This window comes from Durio zibethinus, chromosome 23 (genome assembly GCF_047325235.1).
Source record: "Durio zibethinus cultivar Kanyao isolate XHJ-2024 chromosome 23, ASM4732523v1, whole genome shotgun sequence".
NCBI classification, from domain to species: Eukaryota; Viridiplantae; Streptophyta; class Magnoliopsida; order Malvales; family Malvaceae; genus Durio; species Durio zibethinus.
The window spans coordinates 9,424,154-9,446,402 of NC_143184.1; the positions used below are offsets into that span (position 1 = coordinate 9,424,154).

At 30.6% G+C, this 22,249-nt stretch overlaps 3 protein-coding genes across 4 annotated transcripts; all 3 read left to right on the forward strand.

The window, feature by feature from the left end:
• The first annotated feature begins 4,641 nt into the window (after nt 1-4,641).
• On the forward strand, nt 4,642-6,827 carry LOC111313545 (Pectin lyase-like superfamily protein). Its single transcript, XM_022914225.2, has 5 exons — nt 4,642-5,245; nt 5,359-5,530; nt 5,726-5,932; nt 6,045-6,304; nt 6,431-6,827. The coding sequence occupies exons 1-5, from the start codon at nt 4,782-4,784 to the stop codon at nt 6,585-6,587; spliced, it is 1,260 nt and encodes a 419-aa protein (XP_022769960.2). The 5' UTR covers nt 4,642-4,781; the 3' UTR covers nt 6,588-6,827.
• A 1,912-nt stretch (nt 6,828-8,739) lies between these two features.
• Nucleotides 8,740-13,336, forward strand: LOC111314571 (pentatricopeptide repeat-containing protein At3g22150, chloroplastic-like). 2 transcript variants are annotated; one of them, XM_089752862.1, is made up of 3 exons: nt 8,740-9,425; nt 10,053-11,910; nt 12,960-13,336. In XM_089752862.1, exons 1-2 carry the CDS (start codon nt 9,035-9,037, stop codon nt 11,480-11,482), a joined length of 1,821 nt encoding a protein of 606 aa, XP_089608988.1. In that variant the 5' UTR covers nt 8,740-9,034; the 3' UTR covers nt 11,483-11,910; nt 12,960-13,336. The 2 variants fall into 2 exon arrangements, with proteins under 2 accessions (XP_089608988.1, XP_022771782.2); XM_022916047.2 differs by having other exon boundaries at nt 8,740-11,910.
• A 6,247-nt stretch (nt 13,337-19,583) lies between these two features.
• Nucleotides 19,584-21,419, forward strand: LOC111314572 (anthocyanidin 3-O-glucosyltransferase 2-like). Its single transcript, XM_022916049.2, has one exon. The coding sequence runs from the start codon at nt 19,696-19,698 to the stop codon at nt 21,151-21,153; it is 1,458 nt and encodes a 485-aa protein (XP_022771784.2). The 5' UTR covers nt 19,584-19,695; the 3' UTR covers nt 21,154-21,419.
• Nucleotides 21,420-22,249: the final 830 nt, after the last annotated feature.

A 22,249-nucleotide genomic window follows, 5' to 3' on the forward strand; every position in this document is an offset into this window, starting at 1 on the left:
ACCGAAATAAGCATCCATAAAGTTGAAGAGGCCATGCTCGACACTATCATCTACTAGCTGATCTATACTAGGAAAAAGAAAGCTATTTTTTGGACAAGCTTTATTTAGGTCGATAAAGTCCACACACATTCTTTATTTTTCACTATGTTTTTTTACCATGATCACATTGGCTATCCACTCAGGATAGTAGACCTCCCTGAAAAAGTTAGCTCAAAATAATTTGTCAACTTCTTCCTCAATGGCTTGTTGTCTTTTAGGGATAAAAGTTTTTTTTTGTCAAACTGGTTTAACCTCGAAACTAGTGTGTAGTATGTGGACCATCACTTTAGTATCAATTTTGGGCATGTCAGATGGTGTCTAAGCAAACAGGTCAGCATTATCTTTTATAAGCTGAATCAGTTTATCTTTATATTAGAGCTTGGCTCCGATCTACATGTATTTTTATGAAATGTTGTTCTAGAATGAAATTGTCATGAGGTCCTCAATCGACTTAGGTCGATGTACATTCGAGTTCGATCTTTGATTGATTATCTTTTTTTGTTTTATTAGGTTGAGATTATTTTCTACGAAAATAGATCTCGAAATGATGATTAGTATATTGAAGAACTTGTTAAAAGTATTAGTAGAAATGAAGTATATTTTTCATTTAATGCTATGTTTTTGGCCAGTGTGTTAGCTTGGTCCAAGTAACATCAAATTTTTTTGCACCGACTTAGAAGCTCAGTCATTTCTACTGTTGCCTCAAGAAATTAAAAAATAGAATAAAATTAAAATTTTTAAGAGTTTAAGAGCTCAAAACAACTTAAGAGCGTGCTTCTCTTAAATCGATCTTACATTTTTTGCTTTTATCAATAGTTTCCTGCTTCGTGTTAGTTTTTTGTATAAGTTTCTCTTTACTTTTAATCTCGATATCTGTCAAGATACTTGTCTATTTCCCAGTCCTACCCTTCATTATTGTGATGTAACATTGTCATACCGTGGATTGGTTTTTTTAAACTTTTCCAACCCTTGCAAATGTTGGAAATTTCACTTTCAAATGGGGAGTTGAGCCTATAAGCAACATAATAGACTGGCTAGGTCAACCTCATATCATGTTATAGAAAAATGAGACATCTACTACCATAAACTCTACGATCAAGGTAATTATCTTCGGTTATGTCCCTAAGAAAATTGAGAGCTTAATAGTTCCTCTTACAGGCACCTATTTATTTCAAAACCTCATTAATATGGTAGTGATCGGCTTCAACTAATTTTTGTCAATCTTTATTTTCTTGAAATAGTTGTAGTACATAACGCCAGTCGAACTATCATTATCAAATAGAATTTTTTTGACCATATAGTTGAACATAAAGGTTGTGATCACTATAGCATCATTGTGTGGGTGTTGGATTCCCTTCAAATTTTTTGAGCTAAATGAGATTGGCTCATCTTTTTTATCTTTTATTTTTTTAGCCAAAGCACCTACTACCATTATTGTTCCCAGGTTAAACTTTCTTTTCATCGAGGTAAAGTTATTTCCTATAATCACGTTAATCATCATCGTGATTGGCTTACTATTGTCAGCTCGGCTATTTTTTTGATTCGGCTCTTCTCCTCAAGCATCCATGCTTTCCTGATTTGCTTTTCTCTTTCTATCCTAAATGGGAGCTCTATGGTCATGTCTGTAGTCTCTTTTAAATTGGTTTTGTCTTCTCTATCTCACAAATCTTTTTAACTGATATCTCCTTATCAGAGCTTCAATCTCATTTTTTAGGTTGACTCAATCTTCGGTATTATGGCCAATGTCCTAATGAAAGCACATTTTTTTGTTAAATCTCGCCTTGTGTTTGGTTTCAGTGGCTTAGGCCATATGAGGTCGAGATTTCTTTCAATTTGCATCAAAATCCTCTTATGGGAGGTATTCAGTACAATGTAGTTTTTTTTTTCATTAGGACTTCTAGCCTTATGTTATCTCCCCTTGAGGGAGGATCGTAGAATTACTTGCCTTTTTTTTACGATTGAAGAGGGGGATGAGCCTCTCTCACTTCGATTTATTTTCATTGTAACTTCAGCATTGATATATTTTTTTACTATTAGCAAGATATCGGCTAAAGTTTTAAGTGGTTCTAACGATAATATCAACTTTAAATGGTACTCTTTTTCGTTGAATCCACAAGTCAGTGCGATAATAGTGACCATCTGTTCCAAGTCTTTAACTTGTAAAGCTTTCACATTAAAATGTGTGACATAGCTTTTCAAAGTTTCATTTTACCCTTGGTAAATTGACATTAGCTTAGGGTCATTTTCTTAGCTTTTTGGCTGCTTACAAATTTGGATAGGAATAAGTGGCTAAGCTCCTTAAACGTAATGATTGACCTTGGCTCTAGTTTGCTATTCCAACTTTGAGTTTCGTTTTTCAACATAGTGGCTAGACCTTTGTACATTAGAGTCTCGTCTACCCCTTATATCATCATGTTAGTTCTATAAAGTTTCAAATGATCAAAGGGGTCAGAAGTTCCATCATATATCTCTAAGGTTAGCATTTAAATCTTTTGAGAGGCATGGCTTTGTCAATCTCTTTAGTAAAGGTTAAGGTCTCCAAGAACTTGAGTTCATCCTTAAATGCCACTACTTTTGTTTCAACTTTTTTTCCATAGCTTGCATTCGAGCTTTCAAATCTCTATTCGGTTAAAGTTCATGATCTGTTTGTTTGGATTTTTGGATTGTGGCATATGTGAAATTGTAGCTGGGTCAGTAATGAGTTGGGTTGGTGTGTTCTTTTTCTCTAGAAGTCGATGAGGCTTCTGTCTCTTCATAGCTCGATTGCCTAACAACTGCTTCTCAATAAGATGTGACTAAGTTCGGCACTTTGAAGACTTGTGGCGGGGTTATAGTTTATAGCATCTGCTTGAGAGCTTGTATTTGTTCTATCAAGGCTTGAAATTGTTCCATGGTCGGTCCCGCCTGTGGTTGAGCTAGGTGAACAGAGTGTTGGCTTAGGTGACTTTTTGTTTTAGTCAGGGCAGCTGCCTCTCCTTCTTCTTAGGTTCTTTTTCTTGGTAGCATTGTTTTATGCTCAATTAATATGAAATGTGTACCTGGTGTACCAAATGTTGGTACAGAGCTCAAACCTGACGGTATTTCTATGAGTGCAGAAGGGACAGACGGTTAGAGGCAAAGACAGGAGGTGTTCTTTGCATTTACACTCTGACACACAAATCAATGAAGATTAGGTCGAGAAGAAAGTAAGAAAGTAGTAAGGAAAGAGAAAGAGAGATGAATGCGATGAACCTAGCTTCATGGTTCCTGAGCTTTTATATTTATAGGTAAGCTAAAGGAAACCATAAGGAGACAATTGGGATAGAGTTGAGTTGAGGTATCATTGATCATATCAGACCGATCTGATATATTAGATCGACACAAATGATCAAAATATCCCTAATTATTTGTTGAAAGCTTTGAAAAAAAAAATCACTATACCCTTTTGACATCATATAATATACTCCTGACAAAAACCAAGCCAACAAGTGAAATTGTATTGGAGGTCGAATCAGGCAAAACATGGTAGATTATTGCATCTCTGGTATGAGATTTATGGCTCTCTATAAAAGCAGTAAAAAACTTTTCCGGTGATTTAGAGAAAAAATCTAGTGAAGGATGATAGTCTGGCTCTGGAGGAAGAGTGATAAATTGTATACGAGAATCCGATGATGCGGCTAGAGTTTGAGTGTGTACTTCTGAATCAGTGATAGAAGATGGCCTGAATGACAATAACTGTTACTGACAATTGATCACATCGATCAAACGGCTGCTTTGCGAACTCTAAAATAGGACCCAGGTGACCAATTCCCGGAACGGGGATGAGCATTAGCTTGGCTTTTCCCCTTTGCAGCTGTAGTTGGCGGTTTAGTTTGGTTGGTGTGCTTGATCTCTTGTTCTCTTATAAAATTGCTAAATGCTAACTCTTCAACTCTATATAAACATATGTGTTTATAATTATACTACTCTTTCTTTTAAATTTACCTCGAACCGGTAATTTGTGTATTTTTGTAATATAAAATATTAATAATTTATATATTTATTTTTATATGAAAATTATATATAATAAATATATATTATATTTATGTTAAATTCATATATAATTTATATTAAAATTTTAATCTACATATTTTTATTTATTTATATTATTTTTATATCGTATCGTCGTGTTTTATTTTAAATTATCATATTTAAAAAAGAAAACAAGTATTGATGGCAACAAAAAAATTGAAAAAGACGAATTACTTGGACATTTTTTAGTCATTACCAGAGAATGAGGAATTCTAGGAGATGTGAAATAATTAGCAATTCCAATGGACAAATTGGTGAAATAGTTTGAAAAAAAACCTTAAACCTTAATTATTAGGGTTATCTAGTCTAGGTTTGGATTTTACTACACCGATAATTGAATTTAGTATATAATAAATTAAATTTAAATGTCAATTTCAATAAAAATCATTTATTATAAGTTTTTCATTGAAATTTCTTTTAATCACAAATATAATTATTTCTTTTAATTGTTATTATAATAATAATTATTATTATTATTTTCAATCTCATGTTCGTCCAAATGGAGACTTATTTGTTAGCAAGGTCAGAAATAGGCCAGTGGTGGACCAGGAGCATGATAAAGTGAAGTCTAAACTTTTCCCTGTATTTTGGTGGTCATCGCTTATGTTTGGTAGGTTGGAAATTCTCTCAAGAATTTACCAAAGGACAGGGTGATTTGCAAGACATGCCATCTACCCTTAAACTTCAAGTTCATGTTTATGCATCCTACATTTCAAATATATACCTCCTACCCTTATCTCTGCCCTCATCCCATAAGAAAAAAAATGAGTCCCAAAACCATTTCTTCCACTGTTCTTGTTGCCATTTTTTCTGTTTTTGCATCCACAGTTCTCATCAATCCAAGCCCTCAATTCCTTAAATATTTTGTTGATTTTAGTCTAACCACTTCATCATCATCATCTATCATTGCAACATTCTTTCCGTGGAATTTTGACTGCCTACATCGACATCATAAACACAATGATAAAGGCAAATCAGGATCCATATGTGATGACTTCCCACCAAACTTTCCACCTCCGGAAACCAACACAACATTGACGCTTTGTGTTGATAGAAAGGGGTGTTGTAATTTCACGACAGTGCAAGCAGCCGTTGATGCTATTGCAAACTTCAGCATCAAAAGAACCATAATATGGATCAATTCAGGCATTTACTAGTGAGCAGCTGTCCTTGCTAAGTTCTACCTCTTTTTTTTTTTTTCTTCAGTGGTCATATATATTCATAAGCCAGAATACTATATTTATTCATATATGTCTTTACTTTTTCCAGTGAGAAAGTCATTATTCCAAAAACCAAACCCAACATTACATTTCAAGGACAAGGCTATACATCAACTGCAATTGCTTGGAACGACACAGCCAATTCCGCTAATGGAACCTCTTATAGCGGTTCCGTGCAAGTTTTCTCCACCAACTTTATTGCTAAGAACATAAGCTTCATGGTGAGACATAATATACATCAATAAATCTAAATAACATTTGAAATTCAATTAAGATAGTAAATTAATATTAAAACATATTGCTTTCAACAAAGAACAACATTTATATATATATATATATGAAAAGTATATAAGAAATGAAACGAGAAATGAGATTTACACTTTCTGATATATTCGAATTTTCACCATATATGGTAGAATGTAGCTCCTATCCCTCGTCCAGGTGATGCTGGGGCACAAGCAGTGGCAATTAGAATAGCGGGAGACCAAGCAGCCTTCTGGGGTTGTGGCTTCTTCGGAGCTCAAGACACACTTCATGACGACCGAGGTCGCCATTACTTCAAGGATTGCTATATACAAGGCTCAATCGACTTCATTTTTGGGGATGGAAAGTCTCTATATGAGGTAATGTTTACTACCAAGCAATCTGTAGCATATTATATGGATATCCAGTCCAGTCCAGAGGCAGTACTCACCCTGCTAAATTAACAAATCTGTATAAACACATTTGGAACAGAAATGCCAGTTGATTTCCATAGCTAACCCCGTTGCTCCTGGATCAAAAAACATAAATGGAGCTGTGACAGCACATGGAAGAGCTTCCAGCGATGAGATTACCGGCTTTGCTTTCGTGAATTGTACCATAGGAGGCACCGGGAGAATATGGCTAGGTCGAGCATGGAGGCCATTCTCGCGTGTTGTTTTTGCTTTGACATCCATGACAGATATTATTGCACCGGAGGGTTGGAATGACTTCAACGATCCTACACGAGACCAGTATGAAATTAAAAAAAAAGAAAAGACATGGTTTTGAATATTATTTAAATTTAATTTATTATACTAACAAATTACTAATATATATTTCGTAAAATTAGAGAGTGATTAATTGCGAAATTAATACAGGACCATATTCTATGGAGAATACAATTGCACGGGCGCAGGAGCTGATATAAGTGGAAGGGCCCCTTATGTTCAAAAGCTGAATGATACTCAGGCTTCTTTTTTCCTTAATACGTCTTTTATTGATGGAGATCAGTGGTTGCTATCCTACAATATTTAGAGACCATATTCGACATCATCATCTTCCAAATTAATGTAATAATGGAATCATGCTGATTGCCTTGACTTTAGCATTTCAAATATTTCACCTGATTTGACATAAATTTATTGCACACACATTCAAGGACAAATATCATCTACCAATTCATAGATATATATCCTATACATAAATACATGCTTGAAATTAGCTCAATAAATTTTTAATCACATGATGTGAGAGAAATAGTTGACACAAAATTGATATGTATGAGTACTTTTTTTTTTTTTTATGAATTCAAGAGTAAAATCATAATAAGTATTACACTCATATAAAAATTCACTTGATTAAATCAAACAAACAAATAAATAAGTATATAATTAGATAAATTTAATATAAAATTAAAATAAAATCCACATATTATAAAATTTGAGTCCGGGATATTAAGATTTTAAGATTTTTTTCTTATCATTAACCCACGATCTTAATGACGATGAACGATAATTTTTAATATTATTTTAATTCATTATTTGTTGTAAAAAGTTGTGGAAATTGATTTAATTGGAAACTATATATTTGAATGTGTCACTCGTGCATTAACAGTGATGCATAACTAAACATAATGTTTGACTTATAAGATAATTTTATAATTAAATTAAACCGCTTGTTCTTTACGGTAATAAAAAAAAATGTTGGTTCCAATTAGTAAGAAGAATTTTCTTCTATATCAATCATTAGATCCAAATTGATAATATTAAGTAAAATTTTAAATGCATAATATCAACGTAAGGTAATATATTTCCTTAAAATATATAAAAAAAAAAGGGTTATGTCCAACTAAAGTCTCTAAAATCTTCGATTGCATCATAGAAAAAAATATTAACCAATGCTTGATATATGACAATTAATACATTATTTTTTTTAAAATTTGATTAAGACAATAATATATAAATAATAATAGGGTTTATGGTAATTAATCTTTATTAAAATCTTAAATTTTCAATGTACTTGAAGCCATCAGTTCTGGATAAGATGTTAGCCGCATTCAAAAAAAAAAATTTTCATGCAAGTTCAAGTAAGGATGTAAATAATATATTAGTACTCACAAATTATTCAAGTTTGATTCGAATAAAACTTGAATTCGATTCGATTATTATCGAATCGAGCTCGAGCTCAAGTAGTTTGACTTATCGATCGAATCGAATTTAAGTATTTTTATACTTGATTCGAGTAGCTCACGAGTTTAATCGAGTTTTTATATTTAAATTTTTTTATTATTTTAATCAATAAAATATCTCGAATTCGAGTTCGAACTCGAGCATAAATAATCGAACTCTTATCGAGTATAAAAATCAAATTTATTTTAATATATTAATCGAGTTTAATCAAGAGAGTTCGAGTAGCTCGATTTTGATCACGAATCAAGCTCGAGCTAAAAAAATGAAACTCGATCAAGTTCGAATTCGAGTTGAAAACCGAGATCAAGCTCAAGCTTCTCACTATATCGACTTGACTCGACTCGATTACACCCTTAAACTCAAGAGATTTTTACTAGATAAAGCTCCCTTACCCAAAAAGTTCTACTCAAAAAAAAAAAACTGAAACTCCTGCTGCCTTAAAAGTTTGGCAAAGGAAAATGATCTCCATCCGCTACTCAAAACTATTACAAGAGGAAGACCTTCTTATTGTATGGCTGGAAGGAAGTTGTAAAGCTTATATTTCAAACATAAACATACAAATTACCAATTAATTAATTTTTTATATTTAAAATTATCAAAAATTAAATTTTGATTAGTGAATTTAAAAATTTAATACTCTATCAATAAAACCACACGTTTAAAACTCTTTAAGACTAGAAACACCTTGATAAGCATGGGAACAAAATTTAAACTTAATTGATTTTTATAAGATTTAAATGACTATTAAACATTTTTTCCATTAATACTAAGATTTAATTTTTTGAGACATACGAAAAAATTGCAGAGAAGATATTGGATTCAGACTATGTCTATTTTTAAAAAAAAAAATTCGTCAATTAGTAAACATGAATTACTGTTATTTATTAAATTTATTATCAGGCGATAAAGGCTAAAGAGTTTAGTTATAAAACGCAAATCCAGACGTGAAGGGAGGGCTCTCAGCCTCCCACTACGCATCCACTTCTTTCTTTTTTTTTTTTTTTCTCTTATCATAAGATGAAAAAATGCAAGAATTAATGCATATAATATCTCAAAAAGAAAAATCATATTGATAAAAAAAATTTTGAAAATAAAATAATCTGAATAATAAAAACATATATAAAACTTTTATACAACAACGTAATATATCATTAAAAAATCGCTAAAAGAAATTTCCTATTTGAAAGTGGACAACAAGATATGTAGATTAGGCAGTCATCTAACTACCAACCAACTAAACAGTGGCAAACGCATACATACAGGAGGGGAACATAAGTCTTATCAGTATCATCCATGGCCTCCTCTGCTCTCCCTCTCCCACTTTCCCCACCTTCAACCACCGCCACCACCAACGCTATAGCTACCAACAATAACCCTTCCCATTTCATCATCTCCTCCCCAACCCCTAACCCAACTCTCAAAACTCCCACCATCCGTTCCCGCCTCAGCAAAATATGCCAGCAAGGTCAACCACATCTCGCCCGCCAACTCTTCGACACAATTCCCCAACCAACAACAGTTCTTTGGAACACTATCATCATTGGTTATATTTGCAACAACATGCCCCAAGAAGCCCTTTTATTCTATTCCCACATGAAGAATTCCTTCCCTCACACCAAATGTGACTCTTATACTTACTCCTCTGTGCTCAAAGCTTGTACTCTATCACGGAATCTTCGCATAGGTAAAGCCGTTCATTGCCATTTTATTCGGGGTTTAACCAACCCCAGTAGGATTGTGTATAATGCTTTGTTGAATTTTTATGCTACTTGTTTGAGTTCTATGGATAATAAGGAAATGGGTGGTTATAGTAAAGGCTTTGATTATTTGAAACATGATTGGGTATGTAAAGTATTTAATATGATGCGTAAGAGAGACGTGGTAGCTTGGAATACTATGATTTCGTGGTATGTGAAGACGGAGAGATATTTGGAAGCTGTTATGCTGTTTAGGAATATGATGAAAACGGGGAAAAGACTCAGTGGAGTTAGTTTTGTTAATGTTTTCCCAGCCTTATCCGGTTTAGAGGACTATAATAATGCTGAAGTTCTTTATGGGATGCTTCTGAAGCTGGGTAGTGAATTTGTTGGTGACTTGTTTGTTGTCAGTTCATCCATATTCGCTTTTGCAGAGCTTGGTTGTCTTGATTTTGCTAGGAAGATCTTTGACAGTTGCTCGCAGAGAAATATAGAGATTTGGAACACTATGATTGGAGGGTATCTTCAAAATAATTGTCCAGTTGAAGGAATTAAGCTTTTTCTTCAAGCTATAGAATCGGAAACTGTTTTTGATGATGTTACTTTTCTCTCAGCATTAAGTGCAGTTTCACAGTTGCAGCGGTTGGACTTGGCACATCAGCTACATGCCTACACAATTAAGAATTTACACAATTTGCCAGTTATTGTAGCCAATGCAATACTTGTCATGTATTCCAGGTGCAATTCAATCCACACATCATTTGAAGTTTTTGATAAGATGCCTGAAAGAGATGTCATTTCTTGGAATACCATGGTTTCTGCTTTTGTACAGAATGGGTTGGATGATGAAGGGTTGTTACTTGTATATGAGATGCAGAAGCAAGGTTTCTTGGTTGATTCTGTGACTGTAACTGCTCTCCTTTCAGCAGCATCAAATCTTAGAAACCGGGAAATTGGAAAACAGACCCATGCTTATCTTCTTAGGCGTGGTATTCAATTTGAGGGGATGGATAGTTATATTATAGACATGTATGCTAAATCTGGCTTGATTAGGAATTCACAACTACTTTTTGAAAATAGCAATTCTAGCAACAGAGATCAAGCCACATGGAATGCTATGATTGCTGGTCTTGCACAGAATGGGCTGATTGAAGAATCCATTGTTGTCATTAGACAAATGCTTCAGCAAAATGTAATGCCCAATGCTGTGACATTGGCATCAGTTCTCCCAGCTTGTAGTCTAATGGGGAATATAGATTTAGGTAAGCAACTTCATGGGTTTTCTGTTCGTAATTTGTCAGACCCAAATGTCTTTGTGGGCACTGCATTAGTTGACATGTATTCCAAGTCTGGTGCCCTCATACTTGCTGAAAACATGTTTTTTAATATCCCCGAAAAAAATTCTGTCACGTATGCCACAATGATATTGGGTTATGGCCAACATGGGATGGGTGAGCAAGCTCTCTCTTTGTTTCGCTCGATGCAGGCATCTAGCATTCAGCCTGATGCCATCACCTTTGTTGCAGTCTTATCAGCCTGTGGTTATGCTGGATTGGTTGATGAGGGCCTTTATATATTTAAGTCAATGGAGAGAGAGTTTAACATCCAGCCCTCAACTGAGCATTACTGTTGTGTTGCTGACATGCTAGGTAAGGTTGGGAGGGTGGATGAAGCCTATGAGTTTGTTAAACAATTAGGTGAAGAGGGTAATTCCTTGGAGATTTGGGGATCGCTTCTTGCTGCTTGCAGGCTTCACCAAAAATCTGACTTGGGTGAAGTTGTGGCCAAGAAGTTGCTTCAAATGGATATAGGAAAAGGCACTATAGGCTATCATGTGTTGCTCTCAAATATGTATGCAGAGGAAGGAAACTGGAAAAATGTTGACAGAGTGAGGAAAGAACTGAAGGAAAAGGGTATGAGAAAGGATGTTGGATGTAGTTGGATTGAGGTTGCAGGTTGTGTGAACTATTTTGCTTCTAAGGATCAAGATCACCCCCAATCTAACAAGATATATGAATTGTTAGAAGGACTACCAAGGAAATGAAAATATGTTGATTATTATAAATCCTTTGAATAATTCTTGTCTCCTAGGACTTTCTGAATTTGATGAGTGAAGAGGGGCATAACTTGCGGATTATGATGACACCATGGGATTACAAGAGGGGGATGTACATGATTTGGCTCTAGATACAGACAAGTGGATTGGCTGGTGTATGGCTACTTCTTTTGGGAATGTTTTACAGATATCTTACACATTGTGGGATTCTTTGTCCAATTTGAAATTTTGGAGCTTTGTTAATATCTGGCTAAGATTTGGAGCAAGTTAGTAGTGGCTTGTTTGGGCAGGTTGTCAATCTCTGCTGGCAAAACCCCTTGAAACTGTGTTTGGTGTTTAACTCGAGCATTAGAAAGTGAGTTGCTTTAGATTCTGAGCTGGTCAAATCATGAAAATGGCCTCATCTTCATTTTCAGGTTTGTAACTGGTAAAACTTCTCTCTCCTTAAGACACCCCAAACCACATGCACCCCTCCCCCCCCCAAAAAAAAAAAAAGACCTAGCTGTAAAAAGAAGAAAAGTTTCTTTCTAATACCTTATCTTCCTTTTAGTTTATGCAACTTTTACTGTCTCGCCCATAAGGCAATGCGGTGCTTCTTTTATAAGTTACATGCTGATACGCATTTCTTCTTCTTGTCTTTTTTGGGTTTTAATGATGCAGTGTCTTCCCCAAAAGTAAAGCAGATAAAAATACCCCCTCCCTCCCTCCCTTTCGCAAACGTTGTCAACAGTCGTTCAAATTTAGGGTTAAGGAATCATGCAAAATTGTACTGCATGGGAATTGAGTGGAGTGTAAAAAGACTAAATAAATCTTTGGAGAGCTCAAGGGATCTGTTAGAAGAATATCTAACAACGTAAACATAGTTTTAGGCATGTAGACATGTGTGACTGTAAACGAGGAATTTCTCTTATGAAAGGAATCAACTAAGTTGGTATGATTAATAAGATAAAATATAGGATGATGTAGAAACACCAAAATTCATTTGGACGTTGTGGGTTCCCATTTCAAGAACTACCTGATATGCAGGCTGGATGAGGTATCCAATAAAGAAATTTTCATTTATCCTTCGTGTACAGCATATGAAACCTGCCAACAAGGGGTCATAGTGGATTAAGCTAAGTTTATGTCCGGAATTTTAGGGCCTATAGTTAGTATAGGAAAAAGCATTACAGTTCATAAGTCTGGTTAATGTTTTTGCTTTTTGCTGTTTGTCCATTGTTTTCACTTCATTTTTTTATTTTTTGCTTCACTTTCTATTGATTAAAAGAAAAAAAAGCAGGAATCAAAAATTTGTAGCTCTATGTTCTTGCCCTTTTGCATAAACATATAGACTTCTCAAAGAGATATAGTATAATTTTTCATAGGTAGCACTTCATATTGCACGTTGTCAATAAAACCTCACTTTTAACATCAAGAATTTATTAGTTCTGCTCTATTCTTACGATCCCATCATCAATATTTGCAGGTGGCAAGTTCTAACCTTTAAATCAAGATTTAACTGAGAACATCGGCAACCATTCCATTGTTTTCTATTTAAATAGAAGAGAGAAAAGCTTCCAGTAAAGGGATGTGTGGGAATGGTTATGCCTGATCCAAGAGGTAACTAAATCTTTTACTCATCAATACCCGTAAATGGATTAGGCTTTCTCCATTTTCAGAGTATGAATAAACTCCTTTGATGAATTTTCCACTGATCAGAAAATGGCACAGTGGATTACTTACAATAATTAAGTAGTGGAATTTTGGTTGTGTAAATATATATTTTTGTTTTGGAATTCACTAATGGCTAAGGGGTATAAAAAATCACTAAACTATAATTAGAAAATCATTTAAGTTTTTATTTTTTTTATTTTAATAAATCAACTCCACCAATATTTATTTACACTAGTTTTAAGCTTGTAATGTATGGATATGTAATTTTATATTTTATTTAAATGTAAAAAAGCCAATATTTTTTTTTTAAAAAAAGGACAAAAATCCAATGTGAATTGGCTATTTTTTGACATGTAGACAGTTTCGAACAACTGTCACTTGTCTTGCATTTAATTATTTTGATTTTATTTTATTTAAATTTTAAAATATTTTCTATAATAAATTTTATTTATTTAATTTTACATTTTTAATTTACTTACCTTTTATATAGATGTGTACAAATTAGAATAATAAAACAAATTTTTTTGATTAAACTGATTTTTTTTTTCTTTTACATATTCATTTTTATTAGCTTATTTATTTCAATTCAATTCAATTCAATTTACCTTATATAAATACTTGAAATCAAAATTTCAAAATTAAAATTAGAAAATAAGTTAATTTTGAATATCCTCTTTTTATTCTTTCCAAACAAATTAAATTGCTTACATTTGACTATTCAATAACTGCATTAATTTTAGTTTTGAAATTTCATATAAGAACTTTGGTCAAAAACTAACCTAACAAACAATAAATATAAAAAAAATTCACAATAATGGTAATATTTGTAAAATATATTTAATAAATATTGACTTTTAATCAGTTGTTGGTTTAATGGTGGTAATAACTTTTAACAACAACTTTTAGGTGGATAATGTGAATGTAGTTTAGTAGAGTTCTTAATTAAAAAAAAAAAAATGGTTCATAAGAAATTAAAACTAATAATGAAAAACGATTAATTGATAAAATTTTTAGAGAGATTCAATATACAATTATATTGCAATATATTAAAAGGTTTGAGAAAAATGAAAATATAAACAGATTAATAATAGTATGATAGGTTTACTTTGATCTAAAGTCAATATATTAATTTGGAGAACAACCTTTTAAGTGTTGCTAGATTACATCAAGATATCCTATTTATAATCGATTTTTTTTTTTTTGTATAATAAAAGATAAGGAGGTTTTACGCTAATTGAGATTTAAATTAGGCATAATTTTCGGAAATAAATTATAATAAATTCATTTAAAAATAACTTTCAACATGTTTATGTTTTTTCAAATACTATATCTATAATTTAAGATATTTTATTGAAAATAAAAAGGTAAGTCAATTAAAAATTTAAAAGAAAATAAATATAATTAATGTATTGAAATATTTTAAAATTTATATGAAATTAAATCAACTCGTGTCAACTTCAAGGGAAATAAATATGAATAAATATAATTAATGTAGGACACGTTACGATTGCTCAAGGCCATGTCAAAATAATATACCTCAATTTTTTTCTATCAAAAGATTTGACTTTTATATATTTACTAAATTTAAACTGTGCCATGTATGGATGAAAATTTTAATTTATAATAATTTTTAAACAAAATAAAATGAAAATTTAAATACTAATAGTTAACTAGCAATAACAATAGATTAGAAGCAATTATATCAAAAAGATTCAAATTAGTGATAATACTTATTTAATCTATAAACACTTTAAAATAAAAGACAATAAAAATAGAATCAATAAAAAATTTGATTGAGAGATGATTATGCATATAAATTTTTAAATATATATGAGTAGAAAAATTTTTTTTATTTGAATTTGTAATTGAATTTTCATTTATATATTCTTTGGGGCTAATAATTAGAAACTTTTACGAAATTCAAGCTTAAATTTATAATATCATCGAAAGTCAAAGGTTATCAAGTAAATCAATTTGGAGATATGATAATCAAAAGAGGTAATACTAAATTAAAATTTATAATATTATTTATTAGAAAAACATCAGCTTATTTTATCTTTAGAAATGTTAAATTTATAATTTTGACAAAAATTATTTTTTAATGATAAAATATATTGTTAGTATTCTCATAAAAATTAAACGTATCAACCCTAATATATATATATATATATATATATCTATCTAATAATTTATTATGCACGTTTAATTCTTCTTTGCCAATCATATATTTCAATATATTAAAGGTAATAAAAGTTTGCATTTGAATTTAATTTTTCTTAAATCCAAATGATATTATATGTTTTTTAAAATTATAGAAAATTTAACTCATTCTAAATGTTTTTTTTTTTTTTAAATTCACACCCTTAAAAATTTTGTAAAAAAATATATAATAATATTATAAAATGTTGGATAAAAAATTATATTTTTGAAATATTTGGTAAAAATAATTATCATTTACCGTAAACCTTATAATACTTATCCTATTATATGTATCAAAAAATTGAAACTAAAGAGCTACTTCCATCAATTTTCATTTACTTCAATAGTAATTAGTTCCATTTTAAGTTAAATCATGAAAGTGACAAATCAAAACAATAAAACATAATATCAAATGACAAAAAATAAATCATATCACTTAGAAAAGAAATAAATATAGAAATTCACTTCATACAAAAAATAAAAAATAAAATGTGTACTTGATATATATGATAGGATAGATGATAAGTGATCATATTTTTATAATTTATCACCTAACTTGCTTTTTTATTTCATTGTAAAGTATAATGGAATTTTGGTATATAAATTAATGCCATAACAAAAACTAAAAAAAAAAAATTAAAAGTATATAAAAATTGGTGTATAATTTAAACTATAAAAAGCAAATAGTAATAGCCACAACTTAGCAAGAAATCTAAAACATTAAATTTTTAAGAAATTTTGCTTAATTTTAAATTTTCTTTTCAAAATGAATTTTTTTTCAAAAAATAAATCATCATACAACTATGATGAAGAATTAATCTAAAAGATCTTAACACTAAAATAAAATAAAATAAAACAGTGCCCAAAATAATACAAAACCAAACAAAAAATAATTTGTGCATTTAATCCATCTTTATCTAACATCACAAACTAAAAGAAATAAAACCTAAGTTAGGTTTACTGCATAGTAAAAGAATATTACAACAATAAGAAAAAATATTGTAGGGATACAATTTATTTCTTAATCATCCCAAAATACTTTTATTTATAAGATGAGTCTTGAAAATAATTATGAGATTATTTGTAACTTTTGAATGTCTAATTGATTAAAGTGAATTTAAGAATCAAATCAAGATTAGTGATAATATTTTAAATTAAAGAAATTATTTGATATATGGTAGAGTTTTTTAATTTCACAAACAAGGTTTAGATGATAACACATATATTACTTTTTTTTTAAATTAATTTTTTTAAATATATAATAGACATATGTTACCATCTTAATTTCGTTTGTGAAATTAAAAGATTTCACTGTCAGTATATTAAATAATTTTTCTTTAAATTAAGAGTAATTTAGCTTGACAATTAAAATAATCAAACATATTATGTACTTAACTTGTTTGGGAGAAATGAAAATATAAAAATTTTGAAATTAGTGTAATAATGGGTACGGAATTCATTTTATTTGATATATTTCAAAATTAATTCTAATTGATTTTCTCACTGATCATTTTTTAATCATTTTAAAATCAATATATATACATATTAAACATGTATACATAACTTAAAAAATGGAGTAAATAAATAGGTCATAAATTAAAAAATTAGAAAGTGAATATTTTTTTTCATAAATGTAATTTAAAAGTTGAATATTATAATTGGAAAAATAGAACACAAAATTACTCTATAATGATGGCAAGTAAAGTTTTTATTACTTTTAATATAAATTTAATTGTGAGTAATTTAAGATAAATAATAATAATAAATAAATGTAATTAATTTTAATTTTTAAAAATAATTCAAATAAAATATAAGACACACGACGATTTTCAAGATCATCCACATATCAATAATATAGACTATTCATATTAAAAAATTTTATTTTTTACTAAAAACTTTGGCTTTTATATTTTTATATAAGATATAAGATTTAATTATGTCCTTATTAGGATGAAAAATTTAGCATCATTAATTTTTTTATCAACTAAGATAAAATTTTATGTAATATCAATAAAATAGATGAAAGTTTGTAACATAGCACAATTAATATATGTAAAAATTAAATAAAATAAAATTTTTTCTTTATTTTTTCTTTCCCTCTTTCTAAGATCCTCAATAGTTTAATTTATTGTAATTTGAAAATTAATTAATTTAATTTTATCACATGATTAGATTTCATTTAATTAAGTGTTTAATTAAATCAAAATTAAAGATTAAAAACTTAATTAATCACAATAAGATATTTTTATTCAAAAATTTTTTTTTTATCCTTTCATGTTCACTAATTCTTTGTTTAGTTGATACAATTGCTTAGGCTGTGTGATAGTGAATTTAAGTACATTATTGCACAAAATAAAACTAGTGTAAACTGGAAAGGCATTACCTTTTTCTTAGTTTGTGCAACAATGTACTTATATCGTTCCTCCATCAATGAAATTTCATGTTGACACATGCTACCTTCATTTTGAGTGTGTCAAGAAAAATCATAGCTGCAGTATCTTAATCTCAATTAATACTTAATTGCATAATTCAAATATCGTATAATTTTTAATTAATTCGAATTTAAATTGAATTTAAATTTAAATTTGAATTGAACAAAATTGAGTTGTTATTTGTTTTATATAGCTAGTCGAATTCTGATTTGGATGGATATATAGAACTTTTCGAATTTGAGTAGGCAATGACAGATGTAAATGCGTCCATTAGCCCCAGCAAAGCAATGACATCACACTCCACTCTTTTACTCGCTAACAATCTGGCCTCGAAAACTACATCTCCCTGACCCCACCAAAACCAAGAGTACCCTACATCTTCATTGTCGCTGTTGCCTTCTTGGATAACTGCTTTATTACGGATGTTTCCTATCAATACTGAGACTAGTCAATTTGCTTATCTCTAAATGTAAAAGATCGATTTTAGTGTGTTTTATATTAAAATTTTAGGTTTTTTTATAAAATTAAAATATCAAAATTTTTAATGTAAAAAATAATAAAATATAATTTTAAAATATAACAAGTAAAGAATTAAATATTAAAATAAAACAAGGCATAATTTCGGAATATTAAAATATAGATAAAAAGTGAAATAAAGAAAATATATGATTTAGGGTTTGAATTTAGGATTTAGGCTCTAAAATTCATCTAGAATTAAAGATACATTTCTGTAAGTTAACAAAATACATTAGTGTAGGTTCTTGTGTTTTGTGCGTTAATCGGAAATTTTGGAAAGAATGAAATCAAATAGAAACCGAAATGTATAACTCCCATCTTACTTTCAGAATAGAATTTCAGTTTGAAGAAATATATACACTTGGACTTGGTTGTCTTAAGTGATGGACAGGGAAAGCTATTTGTTTCTAAGCCGCAAGCACAAATCGAAATTGGATGAGAACTACGTCCATAAACCCCAGCGAAGCAATGACATCAGACTCCACTTTATACCCGTTGGTTAAGACATCTGATCAAAAAATTCATTAAAAATTTTAAATAAATTATTAGGTTTATTTAAAGTTTAGATTGAATTCTAGACAAAAAAATTAAACTCAAGCCCTGCGAGATTAGATCTGAATAAAATGTATAATTAAAATATTATAATTATAAAAAAATATATGTAAATTTTTATTTTTTTATTTTATTTAAAAAAGTTGTTAATTTTTTTATATCAATTAATTTTAATGGATAAATTTGAGATTTTTTTCAATTTGAATTAAATTAAAAAAAATTTAAATCTGAAATAGTAGATTGAGTCAAATTTAAATAAATATATAAATTATTAATATTAAAAATAAATCCGACCCAACCCTTAAATACGACTCCGTTTCTTGCTAACACTCTAGATTTATTAGTAGAACGTAAATTAACAGAAAGTTCACTTGCAGATTTCGGATATAATCAGTAAATAAATTGAATTTGTTGGTTTATATTTGTTTATTAATTTTAATAAATGATTATAAATAATATTTTAAAAGTTATTAATTAAATGAATTATATTATGGATATCAAATAAAATTCATTTATATTTAATTTATTTATATTTAAAAATAACAAAAAAAAAAAAAAACTTTAAAGAATACATGAAAATTTGAATTTGAAGTGGCCAACTTCTCATAAAACGTTTCACCAATAATTCAATTAACAAATTTAATTTTTATTCGTTTATTAAATTTATCATAAATAATATTTTAAAATTCGATAATTAAAAAAATAAATCGTTTATTTATTCGATAGTTAGCCATATTCATTAGCCTTCATAACTACATCTTCCTACCCAAAACCAAGAGAACCGTCTTATCTTCCTCTTCATCGATTGTCGCTGTTGCCCTGTCCCTGTTCGATAACTTTTCTGTTCCAATGAAGAAGGCAGAGCTAGTGTTCATCCCAGCGCCTGGAATGGGCCATTTGATGTCTACTGTGGAAGTGGTTAAGCCCTTGGTGGATCTCAATCCCAACCTCTCCATCACCGTTATCATCATCCAGCCACCGTACGACTCTAAAATCACCGCCTACGTCGACTCTCTTATTGCCAATACATCCTTTATCTCCACCCGCATCAAATTCATCATCCTCCCTCGACCCGACAATGATGATACTGCCGCCAAGTTACTAGATACTTTAGTCCAAAACTCGAGACCACTCATTAAAGAAGCCGTCACCAATATAGTTCAGTTCTCCAGCTCAGTTCCCGACTCACCCCGACTTACCGGGTTCGTTGTCGACATGTTTTTAACTAGTTTGGTAGATTTGGCTGAGGAGTTCGGTGTTCCTAGCTATGCTTTTTACACGTCGGGTGCAGCTTTTCTTGGCTTCCATTTTTATGTGCAAGCTCTTTATGACGAGCAGAACGTTGACTTCGTCGAGTTAAAAGACTCGGACACTGAGTTCATCATACCCTCCTTTGTCAACCCAGTTTCTACTAACTTCTTTCCCACTGTGATGTTCAACCCTGAACTTTCTACTATGCTCCGTAGCGCGGCAAGGGGGCTTAGAGAAGTCAAGGGGATAATAGTAAATACATTTTCGGAGCTTGAGTCCCATGCGGTTGAATCCCTTTCTGATGGTAGGCTTCCGCCCGTTTACCCTGTGGGACCCATATTGAATCTAGATAGTGCAAGTGGGGTCCATCAGAATTCTGATACAACCACGAAATGGCTCGATGAACAACCGTATTCATCGGTTGTGTTTCTCTGCTTCGGGAGTATGGGGAGCTTCGGTGCGGATCAGGTGAGAGAGATTGCCTGCGCGCTGGAGCAGAGTGGGCACCGATTCTTGTGGTCCCTACGCCAACCCCCAGACCCAGCAAAGGGTAGGAATATCATGACAATTCCAAAAGATTACGACAACGTAGCAGAGGTGTTGCCAGACGGGTTCTTAGATCGAACGGCTGGGATTGGTAAAATCATTGGATGGGCCCCGCAAGTGGCAATCCTGGGCCACCCAGCCATCGGAGGGTTCGTGTCTCACTGCGGGTGGAATTCAACGCTGGAGAGTTTATGGTTCGGAGTACCCATCGCCACGTGGCCGCTTTACTCGGAGCAACATCTGAACGCGTTTGAATTGGTGACGGAGTTAGGGTTAGCGGTGGAGATTAAAATGGATCATAGTAAAGATAGTTTGGGGAACGATGCGGTTGAAATCGTGAGAGCCGAAAAGATAGAGAGAGGAATTAGGTGTTTGATGGAGCAGGATACTGATGTTCGGAGGAGGGTAAAGGAGATGAGTGAAAGGAGTAGGAAGGCTTTGATGGACGGTGGATCTTCTCACTCCACGTTATGTCGTTTTATCGACGATGTCATGCACAACATCACTTGAAAAATTAGTACGTTGTCCATAAGCTCATGAATGCCATGCATGCATGATGACTTCCCCTTTCTCAAAGGGCAAGCCACATTGGAACACTCAAAAACCCGTAGGAATGTGAATTTGACAGCTTCAGAACTATAAACTAGCTAGTACTGCTTTAGGTTATGTACAACAAAGTTGTTTTGGATTTGATTTCTTGTCACTAATAATTGTTTGAAAAGGATATTTTACATGGATGTCAATCATAGAATAGAGTGGAAAATTTTGCCTTTAAATTCATGTTATCTAAATTTTGCAAAGCATGGGATTAGCAAATTACCTTAGGAATGCATCCCAAGTCCCACGCCTTCAAAGAAATTATGAAAGAGCACTGCCTCTCCACCCAATGCATTACTTGTAGTTTTTTATTATAATTTTATGATTAATTTAATTATAATTAAAATTTATATAAAAATTCATCATTTATAAGTGTGAATTTTATATAAAAATTTAATGAATTTCATATAATTTTAAACAAAAAATTATTTGATATATTGGTTATAAAATTTTTTAATTTCATAAGCAGAGTGAAAATGATGATATATATTTTACTTTTTTTAAATTAAATTTTTTATTTTTTTAAATATACATTAAAGATATGTTTGGTATATAAAATTATGATAAAATAAGATCAAATAATATTATAGTTAAGATTAAATTAAATAATATCATTTTATCTTATATTTGATATACAAATATTAAAATAAGATAATTTATTTATTAGTCAAAATTATTTTTTCTCAAAACTTATACAATTTAAATTATTTATATAATTTTTAAAAATATAATATAATATAATATACAAGTTTAATTCCATAAATTAAAAATAATCTTTTTTACTTTAAGAGAATTGAATTATTTTATATCAAAATAATGATTAATCTTCTTTATAATTCTATTCCTTTTTTTAGATATAAATCAAATATAATATAAAATAATTATCATTTTATTATATCCATCATTTTCTTCCCTAAACATAACCTAAAAGATATATGTTATTGTCTCAATCTTACTTATAAAATTTAAAATTTTTATTATTAGTTTGTTTGATTATTTCTCTCATTTA

Excerpts from the sequence above, each read along its gene's own strand:
- LOC111314571 (XM_022916047.2), top strand. The coding sequence starts at position 9,035 with ATGGCCTCCTCTGCTCTCCCTCTCCCACTTTCCCCACCTTCAACCACC.
- LOC111313545 (XM_022914225.2), top strand. The coding sequence starts at position 4,782 with ATGTTTATGCATCCTACATTTCAAATATATACCTCCTACCCTTATCTC. Across the intron at positions 5,531-5,725 it reads CTAAGAACATAAGCTTCATG|AATGTAGCTCCTATCCCTCG; the intron begins GTGAGACATAAT and ends CATATATGGTAG. Across the intron at positions 5,933-6,044 it reads ATGGAAAGTCTCTATATGAG|AAATGCCAGTTGATTTCCAT; the intron begins GTAATGTTTACT and ends CATTTGGAACAG.
- LOC111314572 (XM_022916049.2), top strand. The coding sequence starts at position 19,696 with ATGAAGAAGGCAGAGCTAGTGTTCATCCCAGCGCCTGGAATGGGCCAT.